At 41.5% G+C, this 15,778-nt stretch overlaps 1 protein-coding gene across 4 annotated transcripts in view; it reads right to left on the bottom strand.

Annotated features, from left to right (window-relative positions):
• The window catches only part of LOC105683874 (netrin-A-like), a 79,868-nt gene that overhangs the window by 11,541 nt on the left and 52,549 nt on the right, over positions 1 to 15,778 (bottom strand). For 3 of the 4 annotated variants that reach the window (XR_007279640.1, XM_048658977.1, XM_012396861.3), the window contains exons 3-4: positions 3,910 to 4,059; positions 2,689 to 2,784 (exon numbers count right to left, since the gene is read on the bottom strand). Coding sequence is in view for 3 of the 4 variants with exons in the window: in XM_048658977.1 (XP_048514934.1) it covers positions 2,689 to 2,784; positions 3,910 to 4,059 (246 nt within the window). In the remaining variant the exon portion in view is untranslated. Of the gene's footprint in view, positions 1 to 2,684; positions 2,785 to 3,909; positions 4,060 to 15,778 lie in introns of all 4 variants that reach the window. The other variant, XM_048658978.1, reaches the window with a different exon arrangement.

Raw genomic sequence — 15,778 nt, 5'->3', positions numbered from 1 at the left:
CCGTCGGTCGTGTAGAGCAATTAGACGATGCTGCGATCGTGTACGGCTTCATTCGTGTACCCGTTTACGCGTACGTACACGGAGTACGCGAAAAGATATAATGACAATAATAACCGATGATAATAATAACAATGATAATCGTCTCGTCTTAATCCGCGCCGGCTGATTCGCCTCAAACGAGAGTTTGAAAATAATATCGGCCTTACGTACGTACATATAACGACAACGTTATTAAAAGATGGCCGATGCGACGCGGGGAGAGTTTTAAGTCCAGTTTGTAAACGATATTATATACGGTTATAACTTCTTTGACTAACTAGACACGTTCGGATTTTATACTCGCTTGGGTATAATTAGGTCGCATGGTTTATCGGCGTCGCAACGAAGACGTACGTCTCGCGTCACGATATTTAAATAGGGGTATTTAAATAGCGGAAAAATATTTTACAATTCGTGATTTGACGTATGTAACGACCGTGCGTACGGTGTCGCGGCGGACTTCGACGCGCTAATCGCCATTTAGTAGAAACGAAAAGGGTGTTACGGCAGAAAAAAATGTTTTACACGAATCACCCGTCCAAACGGTCAACGAATCGAAATATTGCGAACAGGTAGACTTCGAAGGCTCGCGGATTCGGGTCCGTCGGCTTTAAAGCCTCCCTTAATTTCCGCCATTTTACGCACGGCTATAAAATTTCAAAATCTTCGCGATCGTCGGATTCGTCGAACGTAATCGTATTCGCTAATATATTTTTGGTTTTTTTCATAGTTTTATTTCTTTAGGGGTTGTTTTTTTTTTTTTGTTTCCGCAAATCAACAAGCGCCCTCCGATATATCGTAGGCTCGCGCAGGGTTTTTAAAGCATCGGATTTGGTTCGCCGGTAGGTGTTCGGCGTCATCGACTGTTCGACATTAACTCAAGCGAAAATGCATTTCTCCCTTGGCGTTTTTGAAGTTCCCACGTACCACGCTCGTGAGCGCAAAATATTACGTATATCTGCGTATGTACGTGTACGCGTACACGGCGAACGCGGTTATATAATGTAAGGGTGGCGCGTTGAGGGTAGGAGCGCGCGAAGCGGGAACGCGAGCAATATTTACTTCGCATTAAATTTAAATCCTCCCCTTCTATACACTGCAGCTTTTAGAGGATTTATGGGCATTTATTTTCATTTTGGTTTTCGCGTTGTTATTATTTTTTAGTTTTTACAATTTTTTTCTACGTTTTTTCGTTTTCGATATATTACGCGCGGAAGAAAAAACGCTCTTCTTTCTCTTTGGCTCTCGCTGTCGAACGATTTCGAAAACGACCGATCAAAAAATTCATCGAATCTGGTTCGTTTTTATTTTTTTTTATAGAATTTGTCGAAGGTTTACTTCCATCTCCGAAGAACAGAAATGAAGAAAGATCGAAGGAGGTAAAACAAACGTACCTACTAAAAAGAAAAAAACAAAGCATCGAAGTAATACGCCCAAAGTTCAGGCGCACGACTCCGCGCGTACATAATACGTAATGCACAGTCAGCTTTTGCATTAACATATAGATGCGATTCGTGACGTGGCATATTATACGTACAGTTAAGAGATATGATACGCTTGCCGTGTGACGTAAATCCATTATGACGACGTACGATGCACGTCGTCACTCTCCGATACGACCCGTACACGTTCAATTGAACGACGAGAGAGAAAATATTCGATTCGTTCGAATGGAAATGAAAAAAAAAAAAAAAATAGGAAAAAAAAAATATTCCAAATGACCGTGAAAAGCGATGGAATAAGATTTGAAAAATCTTTCAAATCTGCTTTACAGAAAATGGTATGCGACAAATCACTTTTCCTTTCTTCCCTACGACCAAAATCGAGAATCGCAAAAAAAAAAAAACTGCCAAGACTCCGATTGTGAAGTAAAAATAATCGAAAAAATCGAGGAAAAAAATTGTAAGATAAAAAAGGATATAATGATAAAACACCGTGAGCCGTGTCGGAGTTGCACGAGTTTCGCGTATAGGTATACACAGGCGTCGTCGTCGTCGTCGTCGACGTCGTCGTCGCCCCGCAACGTTACTACATACATACGTGTAGTAGGGAACGTTGTGCGCCCGATGCCGCATGCGAGGTAGTTTAGGTTTGGGGTCGTAAGCCGCTAGTAGCAGCAAGGGGTGTGTAGTAGGTAAGGGTAGTTTTAATTAAACCATTAGGGGAGGCTGAGAGGTTGCAGCCAAGCGGCCAGACAGCAAGGCAAGCAAGGCTACAACCGCCGACCCCCCTGCAATGCCTCGACTTGCCCCCGACGCTCTTCCGAGGCTCTTCGCTTAAATTAATATTACGTTTAAATTTTACTTCGTCTCCGCGCACCGCGATACGCAATACGTACGTACGTACGCCATATTTTATGTACCTTTGCACGCGCACGCACACGCACACGCGGTGCACGCGTATATATTGGTATACGTGAAACTAACTGCCACGTGTCTCGGAGGGCATCGATGTACGAATATACGTATTTAATAATTATTCGTCGTCGTCGTAGTCGTCGTCGTTCCAACTTGTCCGAATTTCGATTCATTAAAAATGTCGATCTCAAGAAATAAGAACGCGAAGTCGGGGGGGTAGGGGTAGAGAGGGGGGTGAAAGGGGGGCGTCATTGCGATCGATTTATCATCATGATCATCTTCACTTACTTACCGGCGCGTCCATCGTAGCCATGTTCTTGTTCGGTTTCGTCGTGTTCGCCGCTGTCTTCTCCAGCCATTCCCTGGGTCTGAACGACTTTTGGAATTTCTGTAAATAAAATTATCAGAAATTGAAATCGATGGCAACGTTAAATTTTATCGCCGCACAAATACGTCGCAAACTGTAATCTTTCGATTCTTTATTCCATTATGTCATTCATCTAACGAGACTACACGTCATTAAACTTTTACATTTTTAAATACCGATCGATCGCAGGAAATGGTACTAATTATCGTTTACGTAGACAGCGTCTTAAACCTTATTATTTTTTTTCTCTCTCTTCTTGGTGGGTTTTTTTTTTTTTTTTTTTTCTTTTTTCTCAAATTGTTAATTGGACGCGCCCATGTCCAAATTATCGATCCGCTAATTAGACGGTTTAAAACTGGAAATATACCTCGACGACGATCGTTTCACCTATTATAAGCTCGAGACTTCGATCTGCGGCGGCGCATATCTGGAATCGGTTTTTCTTTTTATTCTCATCTTATTTCTGTAATTCTTACTCTCTTTGAATCCGATTCGAAAAAATTCACCCCGACAACACTCGATTGCACGCTTGGTCTAATTTTTTCTCCAAATCCAAATCTCTGAACTTTGAAAATCGTGACGGTCCGAGTTAAAATTTTCACGATCGTTTGGAAAAGTTAAATTTTTAATGCTTGTAAAAAATCTACCATCTCGCTGTATAATGGTAACTCATTCGCCATTGTGAGGAAAAATTTTACTGAAGAAAAAAAGAATTCAAAAGTCGTTTCGTAACGTCCGCCGTAAAATAATGCGGAGCAGCGAGAGTAACCGGTAGTACAGCCCGAAGGTACAACGTAAGAAAATTGCAAAATTTTTTAGTTTGAAAAAATCGTAGCGAATACTCTCCGTACGTATGTATGTATAAAATTTAGTTACACCGCTCTCCGGTCTTTTCAACTCAACGTACGATTTTTTTTATCAAAACTAAAAAAATTTCGCGATATACTGCAACCGCCGGTTTCTTCTGGTGGCAGCCGACGATGATTATGGTAGCTATTCCGTCTTTGTTGTATTCTCTCCGGTCGTTCGAGTTGATTTTTTTTTAATTTTTTTTTCTACTTTTTCTTTCGTCTTCGTTACATACAGCGCATAACTTACACACATGAAAAAAATATATTTTATACACGTTGCGTTGGCGTAACTTACTTATGCAGGGTGCAATGTGAGATCTACTCTGTTGGTAGCCCCTGGCGCATCTGTTGCACATTATTCCAGTTACCCCGTCTTTGCACGGGCACTGCCCGGTACTCTGGTTACAAGTTTTGCCCGAGGCACCGATGGGGTGGCAGTCACAGGCTGAAACACACCGTGCGCAAACGACAACCGGGTTAGTATTATTTTACTAGAGATGAACAAAAAAAAATATACAACAAAAAAAAAAAAAACAACACGAATGCGCACTGTATCCCAAAACGTACGGGCGCACCGCAAGTGATCGAAAAATATCTTTTGTTTTTGTTCGAAACGTGCTCAAAATCGTGTTAGCGAAAAGAAGAAGCGAACAAAAATCTGGAAAAATTGAAGATTGATGGGAAAAAAAAAAAAAAAAATGTCATCAGGCAGGTACATGTGCGGAGTATACGGAGGTAAATGAATTTGTGCGAAATTATACACATGCGAGAAGGTATGTACGATATAACTGGGTGTCCATTACACCTGCAGCCCTGCAGCTATGCAACGCATGATGAGCTGCACAGGTATTTATGTATAATTACGTTTGTCTCGCGGCTCGGGAATTTCAGAATAATAAAGCGTACGCTGTATATCACGTATTAAAAAGAATAAAAACAACCCACAAACAAATATTAAAATTAATTAAACATTTCGCTTAATTATACAGAGAGACAGACACATGTTATAATTTAATTTATACACGGTCGTAGTTATTAAAAAAAAAAACTCAAAGCCGCCGGTCATCGTCGTCAGTTTCGTTTTTTATCCCCCCGCGCGAAATTTTCCTCGCTAACGAAAAAACTCCGCGAAACGTACGTTGCGCAATTTTTCATACCGGGATGGAAAAAAATAATCAAATTCGTCAAAATCCTTTGATTAGTTTTTTTCAATACAGGTGCGACGTATTCGTGATACACAGTTTACCGTGAAAGCGCGTGTGGATCGACGAGATGAGACGAGAAAAAAAGAAAGAAAAAAAGAAAGAAAAAAAAAAAAAAATGGAAAGGGGAAGAAGAAATTATTATTTTTTTCCACGGTATAATTTTTGACGGGTCGTGGGACGCGCTCGGTTTCAAACTAGCTACCAGAATTTTAAGATAAAAACCGGATGTGTATCGCGTCATTTTTACGTACGTGTATAAGGGTCTGAAAACTCTCGAGTCAAGAGTTACGGTATAGGTAGGTGAGTTGCTCCAACAAGATTCATCGCTCGCGAGTCATCCGTACGAACAAATCCGAACCGAGGAAGAGGGGCGGGCGGCTGGCAAAGAGAGAATTACGAACGCCGAGATAAAACCGAAGAAAAAGAAGAGATGGAGAGGAGCGAAAGGAATTATAAAAAAAAAACAAAAAAAAAAAATGAGAAAATCGACGATAGAAATAAGAAAAACCGCGGCGTCGATCGACTTTTTTTGTTACGCTCTAAATTTTTTCATCGTATCAAGGCGAGGGAAAAATGGAAGAATGGAGAAAGAAAAAAAAAGAACGGAAAAAGCGATTGCTGACAATCAGCGGAGCGCAATTTACGGTATATAAAATATGTGGCTGCGTATATGGGTGTAATAATTTTGAAAAGATCAAATAAAGGTGTACAATGGTTAGTCCGTCAGGCGAAAAGGGAACGACGACTCGCTCCGAAATTTATATTATATATAATACTACGTTATACACGCGCTTATGGTATACCTGTACGCGATGGCTATACGCGTGGGTTTCAAGTCTTGATTGGCTCTCGGTGGTATCAATGAAATTAGTATGGACCATATATACATATATATATACCCGCACGTATCGTATCCTTACGTCCACCCACTCGGGTTACGCGTGATGAATTACTTTTACCATTTATTATATAAATTTATACACACATTCCTGTACACACTACGAGTAAAATGTACTTCAATCTTTGCACCGTGTAACACGTAACACTGAAAATAAAAAGGAACGATACGGAAACGAGCTCGCATTTTATTCCCCCTATTTTCTTAGGAAATTTTTCAGTTCTTCAAATCGATCCAGAGTTCGGATAATTAACGATCAAATCTGAGCGGATGAAGGCATGAAAATGAATGAGGAAAGAGGTGAAAAAAAAAAATAAAAACAGATAAATCATATTTCCGTTTGTTAAATGAACAGCTTGAACTTGTCACTTATTGCCAAGCAATATAAACACGAATGAGAGACACCCGTGCACGAATAAAGTCGGACTCGATCGTAAATCAATATTATAATTTTACATTCCCCGAGTTTGTCTCTGCCTCTCCCTCCCTCTGCAAGTACGCGTATGTAAATGTAATGTAGGTACGGGACATGTATGAAGTATTTACATAAATCGAGCGATCGAGAAAACCGCATTAATTGAAACTGAATCGAATCAAAATTCTATTTTTCTTCTCGCATTACTAAGATGATAATATACATTTCGAAAATGAATTGAAAAAGATTAAAATATAGTCAGGTATGTGTCCACCCCATTGAATATTTTTGTTATTACTTTCTCTCAATTTTTTTTAAAGATTACCCGACGCAGAATTTAACGATGTGCTCGAATTACAAAAAGGAAGTTGGAAAAATAATTTGCAACGGATCCCACGGTACAAAATAACCAAACACATGTGTGAAACGCATTTACTATAGACACACCTTGAGCCAATATTATCATTTCTTCGTACGTCACTCATACTACCTATATCATAACGCTGGTAATATATTGCAACAGGATGCGTGCAGATGGTGAATGATTTGCGGATTTTTCATCGTTTTTTTTTTTATTTTTTTTTGTTCACCTTTTTTTTTCTTTTGAAAACTACGCGCGATCGCCCTGCCGTTACTACACGATTTTTTTCGCTAGACAGGCACTTCTGATTTTATCGCTGAATCAGCGAATATTATTACACCAACATCCGTCGCTGTAATTTGAAAAAAAAAATCAAAAAAAAATTTCATTTCGAACGAAATTTATTTCACAGGATCATCATTTGGTCATAGTTTGACAGGAGGGAAGGAAAGCGGCGAATGAAAAACAAGGCGGTATGGAATTGTGAGAAACGAAAATGAAGTAAAAATGCAAAAAGAAAAAAAAAAGAAGAAAAGGAAAACTCGAATAAATTATTATCGTCCCGTTGAACGGAGTCGGCGGTTTGACGATGAGTGAAAAATACGTAGCTAACGACGTTGAACTTGAAGCGGTGCGAGAGGTGCAGATTTCAACGCTCGAGTACCTACCCTGAGCATCGAGTTCGTGGCGGTGAGCGCGAGATATTCAGAAAAACCGAAAAAAAATAACATCCAAATGAATGAAAGAAAAAACGAAAATTATAAAAAAAAAAAACGAAAAAGAAAGAAGAGAATCTTGATGTAACGTGTGACGGTGTACGTGGAAAAAAATGTAACACACATTTCGCACGTGTACGTGTAAAAATTTATTCACCGTCTACTCTACCTACCTACGTACACATATCTCACCCTTATTTCACGAACTATGTAACATATATTACTCTTCAGTTATTCTCATGCGATGCGTACACTTATTTATTTTACGCAAGAATTATTACGTAATCTGAGTGAAATTTTTTTTTTCCAACTGACGTTACTAATTATATTTTACGCCCAGTTTGATACGCTGAGAAGAGAACGAAAAGTGAAAAAATAAAAATCAAATCAAATGAAAGAAGAGCAAAAAAAGGAAGAATCTAAACTCGATTTTTACACCGGTGAGCGTCAAAAAAAAAAAAGTAATCAGAATGCTCTGAATAAGTAAAAGGGTAAACAAAAAAAAGAACCTTTGAGAAAATTTCGAGGGCTGCGATCGGACACTTGGAAATTTTTTGATTTTCCTCGTCGAGACGATCGGAGAAAATTGGTCGATCGAATCGAACAGTCTTCGGAAATTCGCGGTTCGTTTTTTCCCTCCCCAAAGTTTTCCGTACGCCGAGACATACCCCTTTGTCAGTAGAAAAAAAAATACCAGAAAAAATTTTCTCCGTCTGTACCCGGCATGAGGTAGACGCAGATCGCAATCGTTACTCCAACAGCAGGGAATAACTTGCGCCCTAAAGTAACCTTGCACAGCGAGCAGCGTGACTTGGTATAAAGTACGTAAGGTACGTTATACGTATATATATACATAAGAATATTATACATATATAAATATATATATATGTGACGTATTTTACTATATACCTATGCAAAACCCTATCCGCGAGTTGTCGCCATTCGATGCAAAGATAAGAGCAAACTGGTCGCGAGTTCTGCCGCGCGACTCTCTTTTTTTCCCTGTATATCTCTTTTCTTTTTCTCTTCGTCTTCCGAGTTCGCTCGGATATATCCCGAGATCTGCTCGTCGTGCATTACGCGGTGAGATTAAGTGAAAAAAAAACAAAAAAATTTCGACGCAAAAAAACGGTTCGTCAAAAATTCGTCCGACGGGTCAACGTCGTCCGGTCGCGTATCGCGGGTTCAAAGGTTTTCACGTCCCTCTCTTTTTGGTTTTACTTTGTTTTTTTTTTTCTCCCTTCTTATCAACGTGGCGTACGTCTCTCCGTTTCCCCCGACCATTTGAATAAAGGATTATTTCCATCCGACTGCAACGTCTCAAAAAGACTTCCTCGTATGTACATTCTCAGCGGAGAGCTTTAAACAAATTTCTACTTCCGGAAAAGATCAAGGCTGGACTTTTGTACGGCGCGTGAAATTATTAATCTCTTTTTACGTAGCGTGGACACGTAGACCACGCCTTTTTGTCATTCAAAATACATTTCTTCTTCTTCTTTTTTTTTTCGCCGACGTCTTCGAAAACCAGCCCGTCCGACACACGACGACGAATTATACGTACGTACCTGATTATTTTTGGGGCGTAAGAAAAAAAAAACTTTATTCAATTACCGATGACTTTTCCGCGATTGCAGCCGAAGAGCGGATCGCGTTGGATTTATTAGCCTCTGTTTTACGTCCGTGAGCGATATCTTTGAACGGACATCGAATCTTTGGGATCGGCGGACGTCCCGAGTGGTCGGTACAAAAAAGTGAGAGATATGTTTTTCTACCCGCGTAAGTCGCGAAGATGGACAATCTCACGGATTGATATAGTCGCTGTGTATGAAAAAAAAAAGCAGAGATAACTCGCGGACTCGACGTCTGCCGCGGTAGAAAATTTTCCGTATACATAAGTCTTTTGCGTCGTAAATCGGACTCACCGAACTTTTCAACGTAACGTATCCCGTCGGAAGGGAATCCTCCGGAGAATCCTACAACGAAACTGTGGAACAGAAACAAGTCGAGTCGTTTCTCCCGGTTAGAGTATAAGAAATCGTAAATGTCGGATCTTCGTGGACACACAAACTTCAATTACTTTAAGCTGATTAAAATTTCGAAAAATTCTCCGAGCTTCTCACGAGCTTGCGGTACCCGACTTGTCAGGCCACACGCGTAATTCCCTGCTCATCCGCCTCCTCAACGTCCCTCCAAATCGTTCTTTTTTTTCTTTTTTTTTAAACCCCCGTATATCGTTCGAAAGGGACATTTTGAAAACTCAAGTTTTATATTCTCTCGTTTTTGGACAGCGTTAATTTTGTCTTGGGAACATCATTATTGTCCAATATAGGGTGTGCTTCGCGATAGGAGATGGTGGTGAGAAGGAGTGTACTCGGTTTTTGCGATTAAACGGTGATAAAGCAAAGCGGGATTCTTCGGTGTTTTTTTTTTTTACCTCGAACTCATTCCTCCCTTCTCACGTCTCCCGTCTCATGCCCGTCGTATTATACGCGGGCTTAATTTACGATTGCAAATCCGCGCGTATGACCCTTATGCAAATGAAATAAAAGGCGCAATTTGTATGCCTGTACGTCGCCCACTACAGGTAGCTACTATGTCCTGCCCACGTAAGAGAGTTCTCTTAGATATAGTTATACGTACACGATCTACGAGAATACGAGCATAAGTCGCCCCGGGCAGCTGACCACTGAACACTGACCAGCTCCGTCCGGCTTAACTTCTTCTTCTTCTTCTTCTTCTTCTTCTTCCACTTTAACTTCAACTTCAACTTATTTTTTCTTACAATCCTCGATTTATACTCCCATACGAACTTCAGGCATATTGCCGGCCGGCCGACCCATAAGTCGAACCTAAACCCGTCGGTATGTCGCTATCTCGAAACTTCCTAAGCGACTGTCCACCCAAACACGAAAGGTATTTACAGATAACGGAAATCGACGGGTTGTCGAGCTGAGCAATTTATTCGATCCCCGGTGAGATCCGACCGATTATCATTTCGTTTCGCTACGAATGGCGGCGGTTTTTTTCTTTTTTTTTTGCCAACTTCGAGTCGTCGTTTACTCACCCCGTTCGATCGCGACAAATTTTTTTGGATACAAGAACGAAAGAAAAAATGGCTACGATATTTCAAACTCCGTAATTTCGACTAATTGTCTCTCTCTCGTTCGGTGGATCGTCGTCACGATTTCGAGGGAATGGGCGAAGCGTAAGTTGTGAACCGTATGCATCGGAACCCGCAACCGCAAAATCATTTACGCGGACGCCCACGTTTAAGCGCGGTGCACTTCGCCAAGTTTCTGCGGTCTTGTGATGCCTTTAGTTTCACGAGCGAACAAAGTGTAAATTTCCTCGTTTACTATCTGACCGACCACCACCGCAACGGTGACAACTACGTGTAGCTTCGCCGTAACTTCCTTCCTTCCATCGAGGAAGTTAACCCGCTTCTCGAGTCATCGGTTTCATCGTCGCTCGGGTATCGAAAAACCACAAGTCGGTAGCGGCGCAACGGGATCGAATTTTTCATCGTTAAGAATTCAGTCTCATCGCCCGGTTTTTTGAAACACTTCGATTCAGCTACGGCAGGGGGAGGGGCGGGGGCTAGTGGACGACCGTCGTCGAGCGGAAGTGAGATTATATTTTACGCTCAGAGAAACTATCGGATTTTTACTCGGTGTCTTCGGAATTCGTAACCGTAGCGCGTAGACTGTATTCCGTAAGATTTGTATCCGAAGAGACGTCCGCACGTTCCTTTCGAACGATTGACTCTAATCGAAAAGCCAAATACGCGTCGTGGTCGGGATGTTAACGAAATTAGAAAAGGAGGGTGAGGCAGGGTATGGGGAGCGAGAGGGAGAGAGGAGAGAAAAAAAACGAGGAGGAAAACTTCGTAGTTAATTAACGTCTGGAATTCGTTCGTACGGCTCGGGGAGGAATCGAAACTTTTCGGGGAACAATACAAGCATCGCAAAAGGGAGTTAGTTAGCGGACTCTATATCCACCGAAAATATCCTTCGGGATGATTTCGAAGAAAGGGAGCGGTGCAGGTTACGCGTACAAAGGTGTACGTGTGTGCGTGTGTGTGTGTGCGCGGAGTATAGATTCGCTTCTCTTATTTCATGGAAATTACCAATTAAATCAGGAATAATTATCGCGGGGATTACGCTACGCCGGGGTAATTTATTTATCAGATTATCAAACTGATTTCCCTCCGGGTTTCTGACTAGCGCAAATGTTTGCTTCGGCTATAGGTAATATATGTTATATACGCGATATATATATACACAGATATATAAATATCGTAGGTAGTACATAGCCTGATACATACATAGGTAGATGGTGAAAAAGCTCTTTGTCCGATAAACCAGATATAAGCACTCTACGAAGCCGGAATAATTCCCCCCTTTCGATTTATGTCCTTCTCACTGCACATACTGCTCTGTTTTATTCTATTCTATTTTATTTTATTTTATTTTTTCATCTGCAACGGAGGTGAAGAAACAAAAAGAAAAAAAAAAAAAACGAAGCCAATTCTCCCGGAGGATTCGGTTAGAAACAATTATTCCCTCGGCACAACTTTTATTCGTCACATTTCCGTTCTCGCACGACCTTTCGAAAAAAAAAAAAAAAAAAACACCCGCCTTTCTTTTCGCGCACTTTCGAGTCGAAGGAAGCTACAGTGAACGCGACGAAGCGAACGAATGAAACGAAAGTAAGTAAATCGCAAAAAGTCCGGCGATATCGTCCCTTCCGGTATAACCAATTATAATTCCCGATTCTCCGTGCGACGCGCGCGTGGTACCGGCCATTTTCCTGATAGAATTCCACCCGCGGTCGAGCGAACCAGCCAATTTTATCCCGAGTAGTTTTATACTGCAGCAGCGTACGTGCATTCGAACGTGGAACTTTTTGATTAACCCACAAAGCGCATAAAAAAGAGAACGATAAAAAATAAGAAGAGAACGGAAGGGGGGTGGGGGCGGGGAGGAGAAGAAAATTGCGGACGTATGATCCGCGGTGCAGGTACTTTTTTTTTCCATTTTCGGTGGGACTTGCTCTCCGGCGATTTTTTTTTGTCATACTCGGAAAAACTTTCATTCCTCCATACGATGTGTATACGACGCGCGTAGGTGAGCGGAGGACTCTGCCCAACCTCGCGACCCCGAAATCGAATGGTTATTGGTTATCGGTTATTGAATAACCGAATCACCATGAAGGACCGATAGACCTTAACACTCGACGATAGCAATTCCACGGGGAATCCCCTTCGTCGTCACGAAGATAGGAGAAGCGAAAAAAAAAAACAGAAAAAGTACACGGGGAAAAAAAATCGAATCGAAATCCCGCCGCATACCGTCCGACGGGGGTTTTAAAAAGGCTCTCCGCGACCCCCGAAGATCAATTGCAGTTTCGCAGACCAAGGGTTTTTTTGTCTCTAGATTTTTTTCCTACTTTTTGCCCGATATCGAAAAAAAAGAAGGAACGCGAATAAAGTGAAGGAGAGAGAGGTGGAGAATGAATTTTGAAAGTTTCAAACGAGTGAATATATTTATTTGTCCGAAAAAATATTCGTATGTACGGTGGGATACGATGGTAGCAGGGTGGTAATATAGTTTATGGCGGGGTATATAGGAGTTTTGCGGATCTTTGAAAAGGGGATGGGGAATCTATATATATATATATTCGGTTCGATTCAAGACACGTACGAAATAGGTTGATATATTCTCATCACGAATGTAGACGGCACGCGGCTTTTCGTAATCAGTTCTGCAACATCCCTCGGATTCCGACTTTCTCGCGCGTTTTCTCGCGTTTCTCGCGCACCCCGGCTTTTTCGCCGGCGGATGTGTGTGTACGATAGACCGAAATAAAAATGGGGAAAAAAGGAAAACGGGAAAAGGAGACGGAGACGGAGAAAAAAAAAACACGCACACACCGACCAAAGGCCACGCCGCGCATACACCACCTACCCTCTGTGTACCCACCTCTACCTATACGCGCGACTCTTCCAACAAATTCGTATTCATAACTTCAACTCACCGGCGTCAGCAAATTGTTTCCCTTTGTGTGTACGCGTTACCGATTCGGTGATTGCCTTCCCAACCCCATTAAACCTCATACTACCCTGAGCCACCTAAACTTATACCAATTCACATTCCGATTCCGTATTTTGAGCGAACCGAAAAATAGAAAAAAAAACCGAGAGACCGAGGATACCGGGGAACGAAAGACTGGTACGATTTTTTTTTCAACATTTTCTACGGTGGAAACTTTTCCTAAAGAAAAAAAAAAAAATAATTATTGTGTACCTTCTCTACTCCACAATTGAGATGTGTTCTCGTATCTCGAAATTCGGGCGACCTTTGTGACGACGTTCGATTGGCACGATTAATAAAATCAGGTGCGTTTGTAACGCGCAGTGATAAAGTTGTACGCGACGAAGGGTTTATCGCGTCGTAAACCCCCGAGGATAAGAACCGATGCCGCTATAATACCGAGGGTTCGTCGTTCCTCGACACCTGCACGATATTACATGCGTGAAAATTGGCCCACCCCCCTCGGAGGGTTTTGCCGGCCGTTTTGTCGCCGCGATTAAACACGCCGAATAACAACAAAACTTGCCTCCAAATTATCCTCGTCTCAGTCGCCGTCGTTATTATCGTTACCGTTGTTCGGTCGCTATCGTTGTAATTTAGATGTTGTTTTATCTGGACCGGGTCGCAAAGTTTTGCAGTTTACTTCCCCGGTCTTTCAAAATTTTACCTAGACGCATTAGATTAGCATCTACACGGTTCGCGTCGAAACGAAAATTTTTAAGTCAGAAATAAAACAATGAATTCTTCGACCGAAATTTTCATACCGTTGATAGACGAAATATGTGACGTGAGCTTTCGTCAAAGTTCTTTTTCTCGGTTCGTACGTTCGTTGTGTATCCGATACACGAAATAGTAAACAGTCATCGCGTTATTTCACGCGTTTGTCGGTTCAGAGGTCGTCGTGACCTTTTGCTTTTTCTTCTACCAGTTGTCAAGCTGCACGTGATTCTTCCGAACTTGACAAAATAAGAAAATAAAAATAGAAGAAAAGAAATCGAGAATTCAAAATAGAAAAATATGATCAGGGTGTGCCCTCTCGAAATCGTGAGCAACTAAAATTTTATCCACTGACTGCGATACAAAGATTTTTGTTTTTTTTTGTTTTTCTTCTAATACGCAGATCTACATGTGATACGTTTTTTCTTCGTTCTATTTTTTTTTTCAAATTTTCTTAAAATGTGAAAGTTATATTTTCAGAAAAGAAACACACGAAATACGAGGCAAAGAAAAGAGAAAGAAAAGAATCGTCGCAGGTGATTTGGCAGCGATATGCCCGTTACACGTGAACGTATGGTCGATATAGGTATATATTTTCTATATGTATATATATAGGTGATCGCGAGGACGAATATTACCTGAATTATAACCGCAAGCGGGCGCACGTGTAACGCGAGTAGAATGGACGGAACATAAATAATAATTTCGAGGGAACGGATTCGAGGGGTGTGTGCGCGCGGGATTGTTACAGGAAGGGGAGGGCCGAGCCAATTACCCGAACACAACGCTCCGCGGGGGTTCGGGCGCTATATGACCCTTGAAAAACAAAACGAAAATAAATAAAAAAAGAGAAAGAAAAAGAAGACGGGAAAAAAGGAAAAGACCAAAAAAAAAAGGAGAAAAAAGCAAAAACCCGCAGCGGCACACACATGTACCGCGTAACGTCATCGACGGAGAGACGCGGACCCCGTCACGTTGCATTGTGCATTGCCTTGCACACACAGACAAACGCATTCGCGAACCGCAAAATAGCATTTCGAAACAAGGGTGGTTTTTGAATTTTTAAAACGCTCCTTTTTGCGTTTTTTTTTTTTTGTTTTTCAACAACGCGAACCAACCTCGAATATCGATACCACGTCGAAAAGAGACGGCGAAAAGTAGAGGACAAAAAATTGGTCAAGTATTTTTTTTCTTTTTCTCTTTTGAGATATCCTTCGTAAATCTTTTCATCTCGATCTCGATCCGTATCGACGAGATGCGTTCGAGGGATGAAAAATTTTCGCTCAATCGCGTTAACGAGGGAGACGCACGTGAGGCGAGTTACGGACGAAAATTTTTTTAAGGTTGAGGTCGAGCTGAGAAGCGCACACACACCCCAGGTTACGCGGTACACAAGTGGAAGCAGAAGCGGAGAAGCAGAAGCACGAGGCGGCGGCGGCAGCATGTGAATAATAAAATATTCCGCTACAGGTGGCTCACCGCGTGTGACAAAAAACCTGTTTAAGTTTCTTAATGTTAACCCCGGCTACCCTAAAACTCTCTCTTCTGCAGTTTTCTGCTTCTGCGGTGGATAATGCCTACTCATATTACGTTATAATCACAGTCGTCACAAAAATCACCGCTGTTCAAATCTTCGATCTTTTTCTTTTTCTTTTTCCGTTTCATTTTTTTTTTTTTCTTTCTCCTCTCTCTTCTTTTCGATTCGAGGAACAAGGAAGAATTTTATCAATTTGTGCGTATAATGCGACGATCCGTAAGCA

The sequence above is a fragment of the Athalia rosae genome, chromosome 7 (assembly GCF_917208135.1).
Source record: "Athalia rosae chromosome 7, iyAthRosa1.1, whole genome shotgun sequence".
In the NCBI taxonomy this organism is placed as follows: Eukaryota; Metazoa; Arthropoda; class Insecta; order Hymenoptera; family Athaliidae; genus Athalia; species Athalia rosae.
This window is presented reverse-complemented; position numbering and strand designations above follow the sequence as displayed.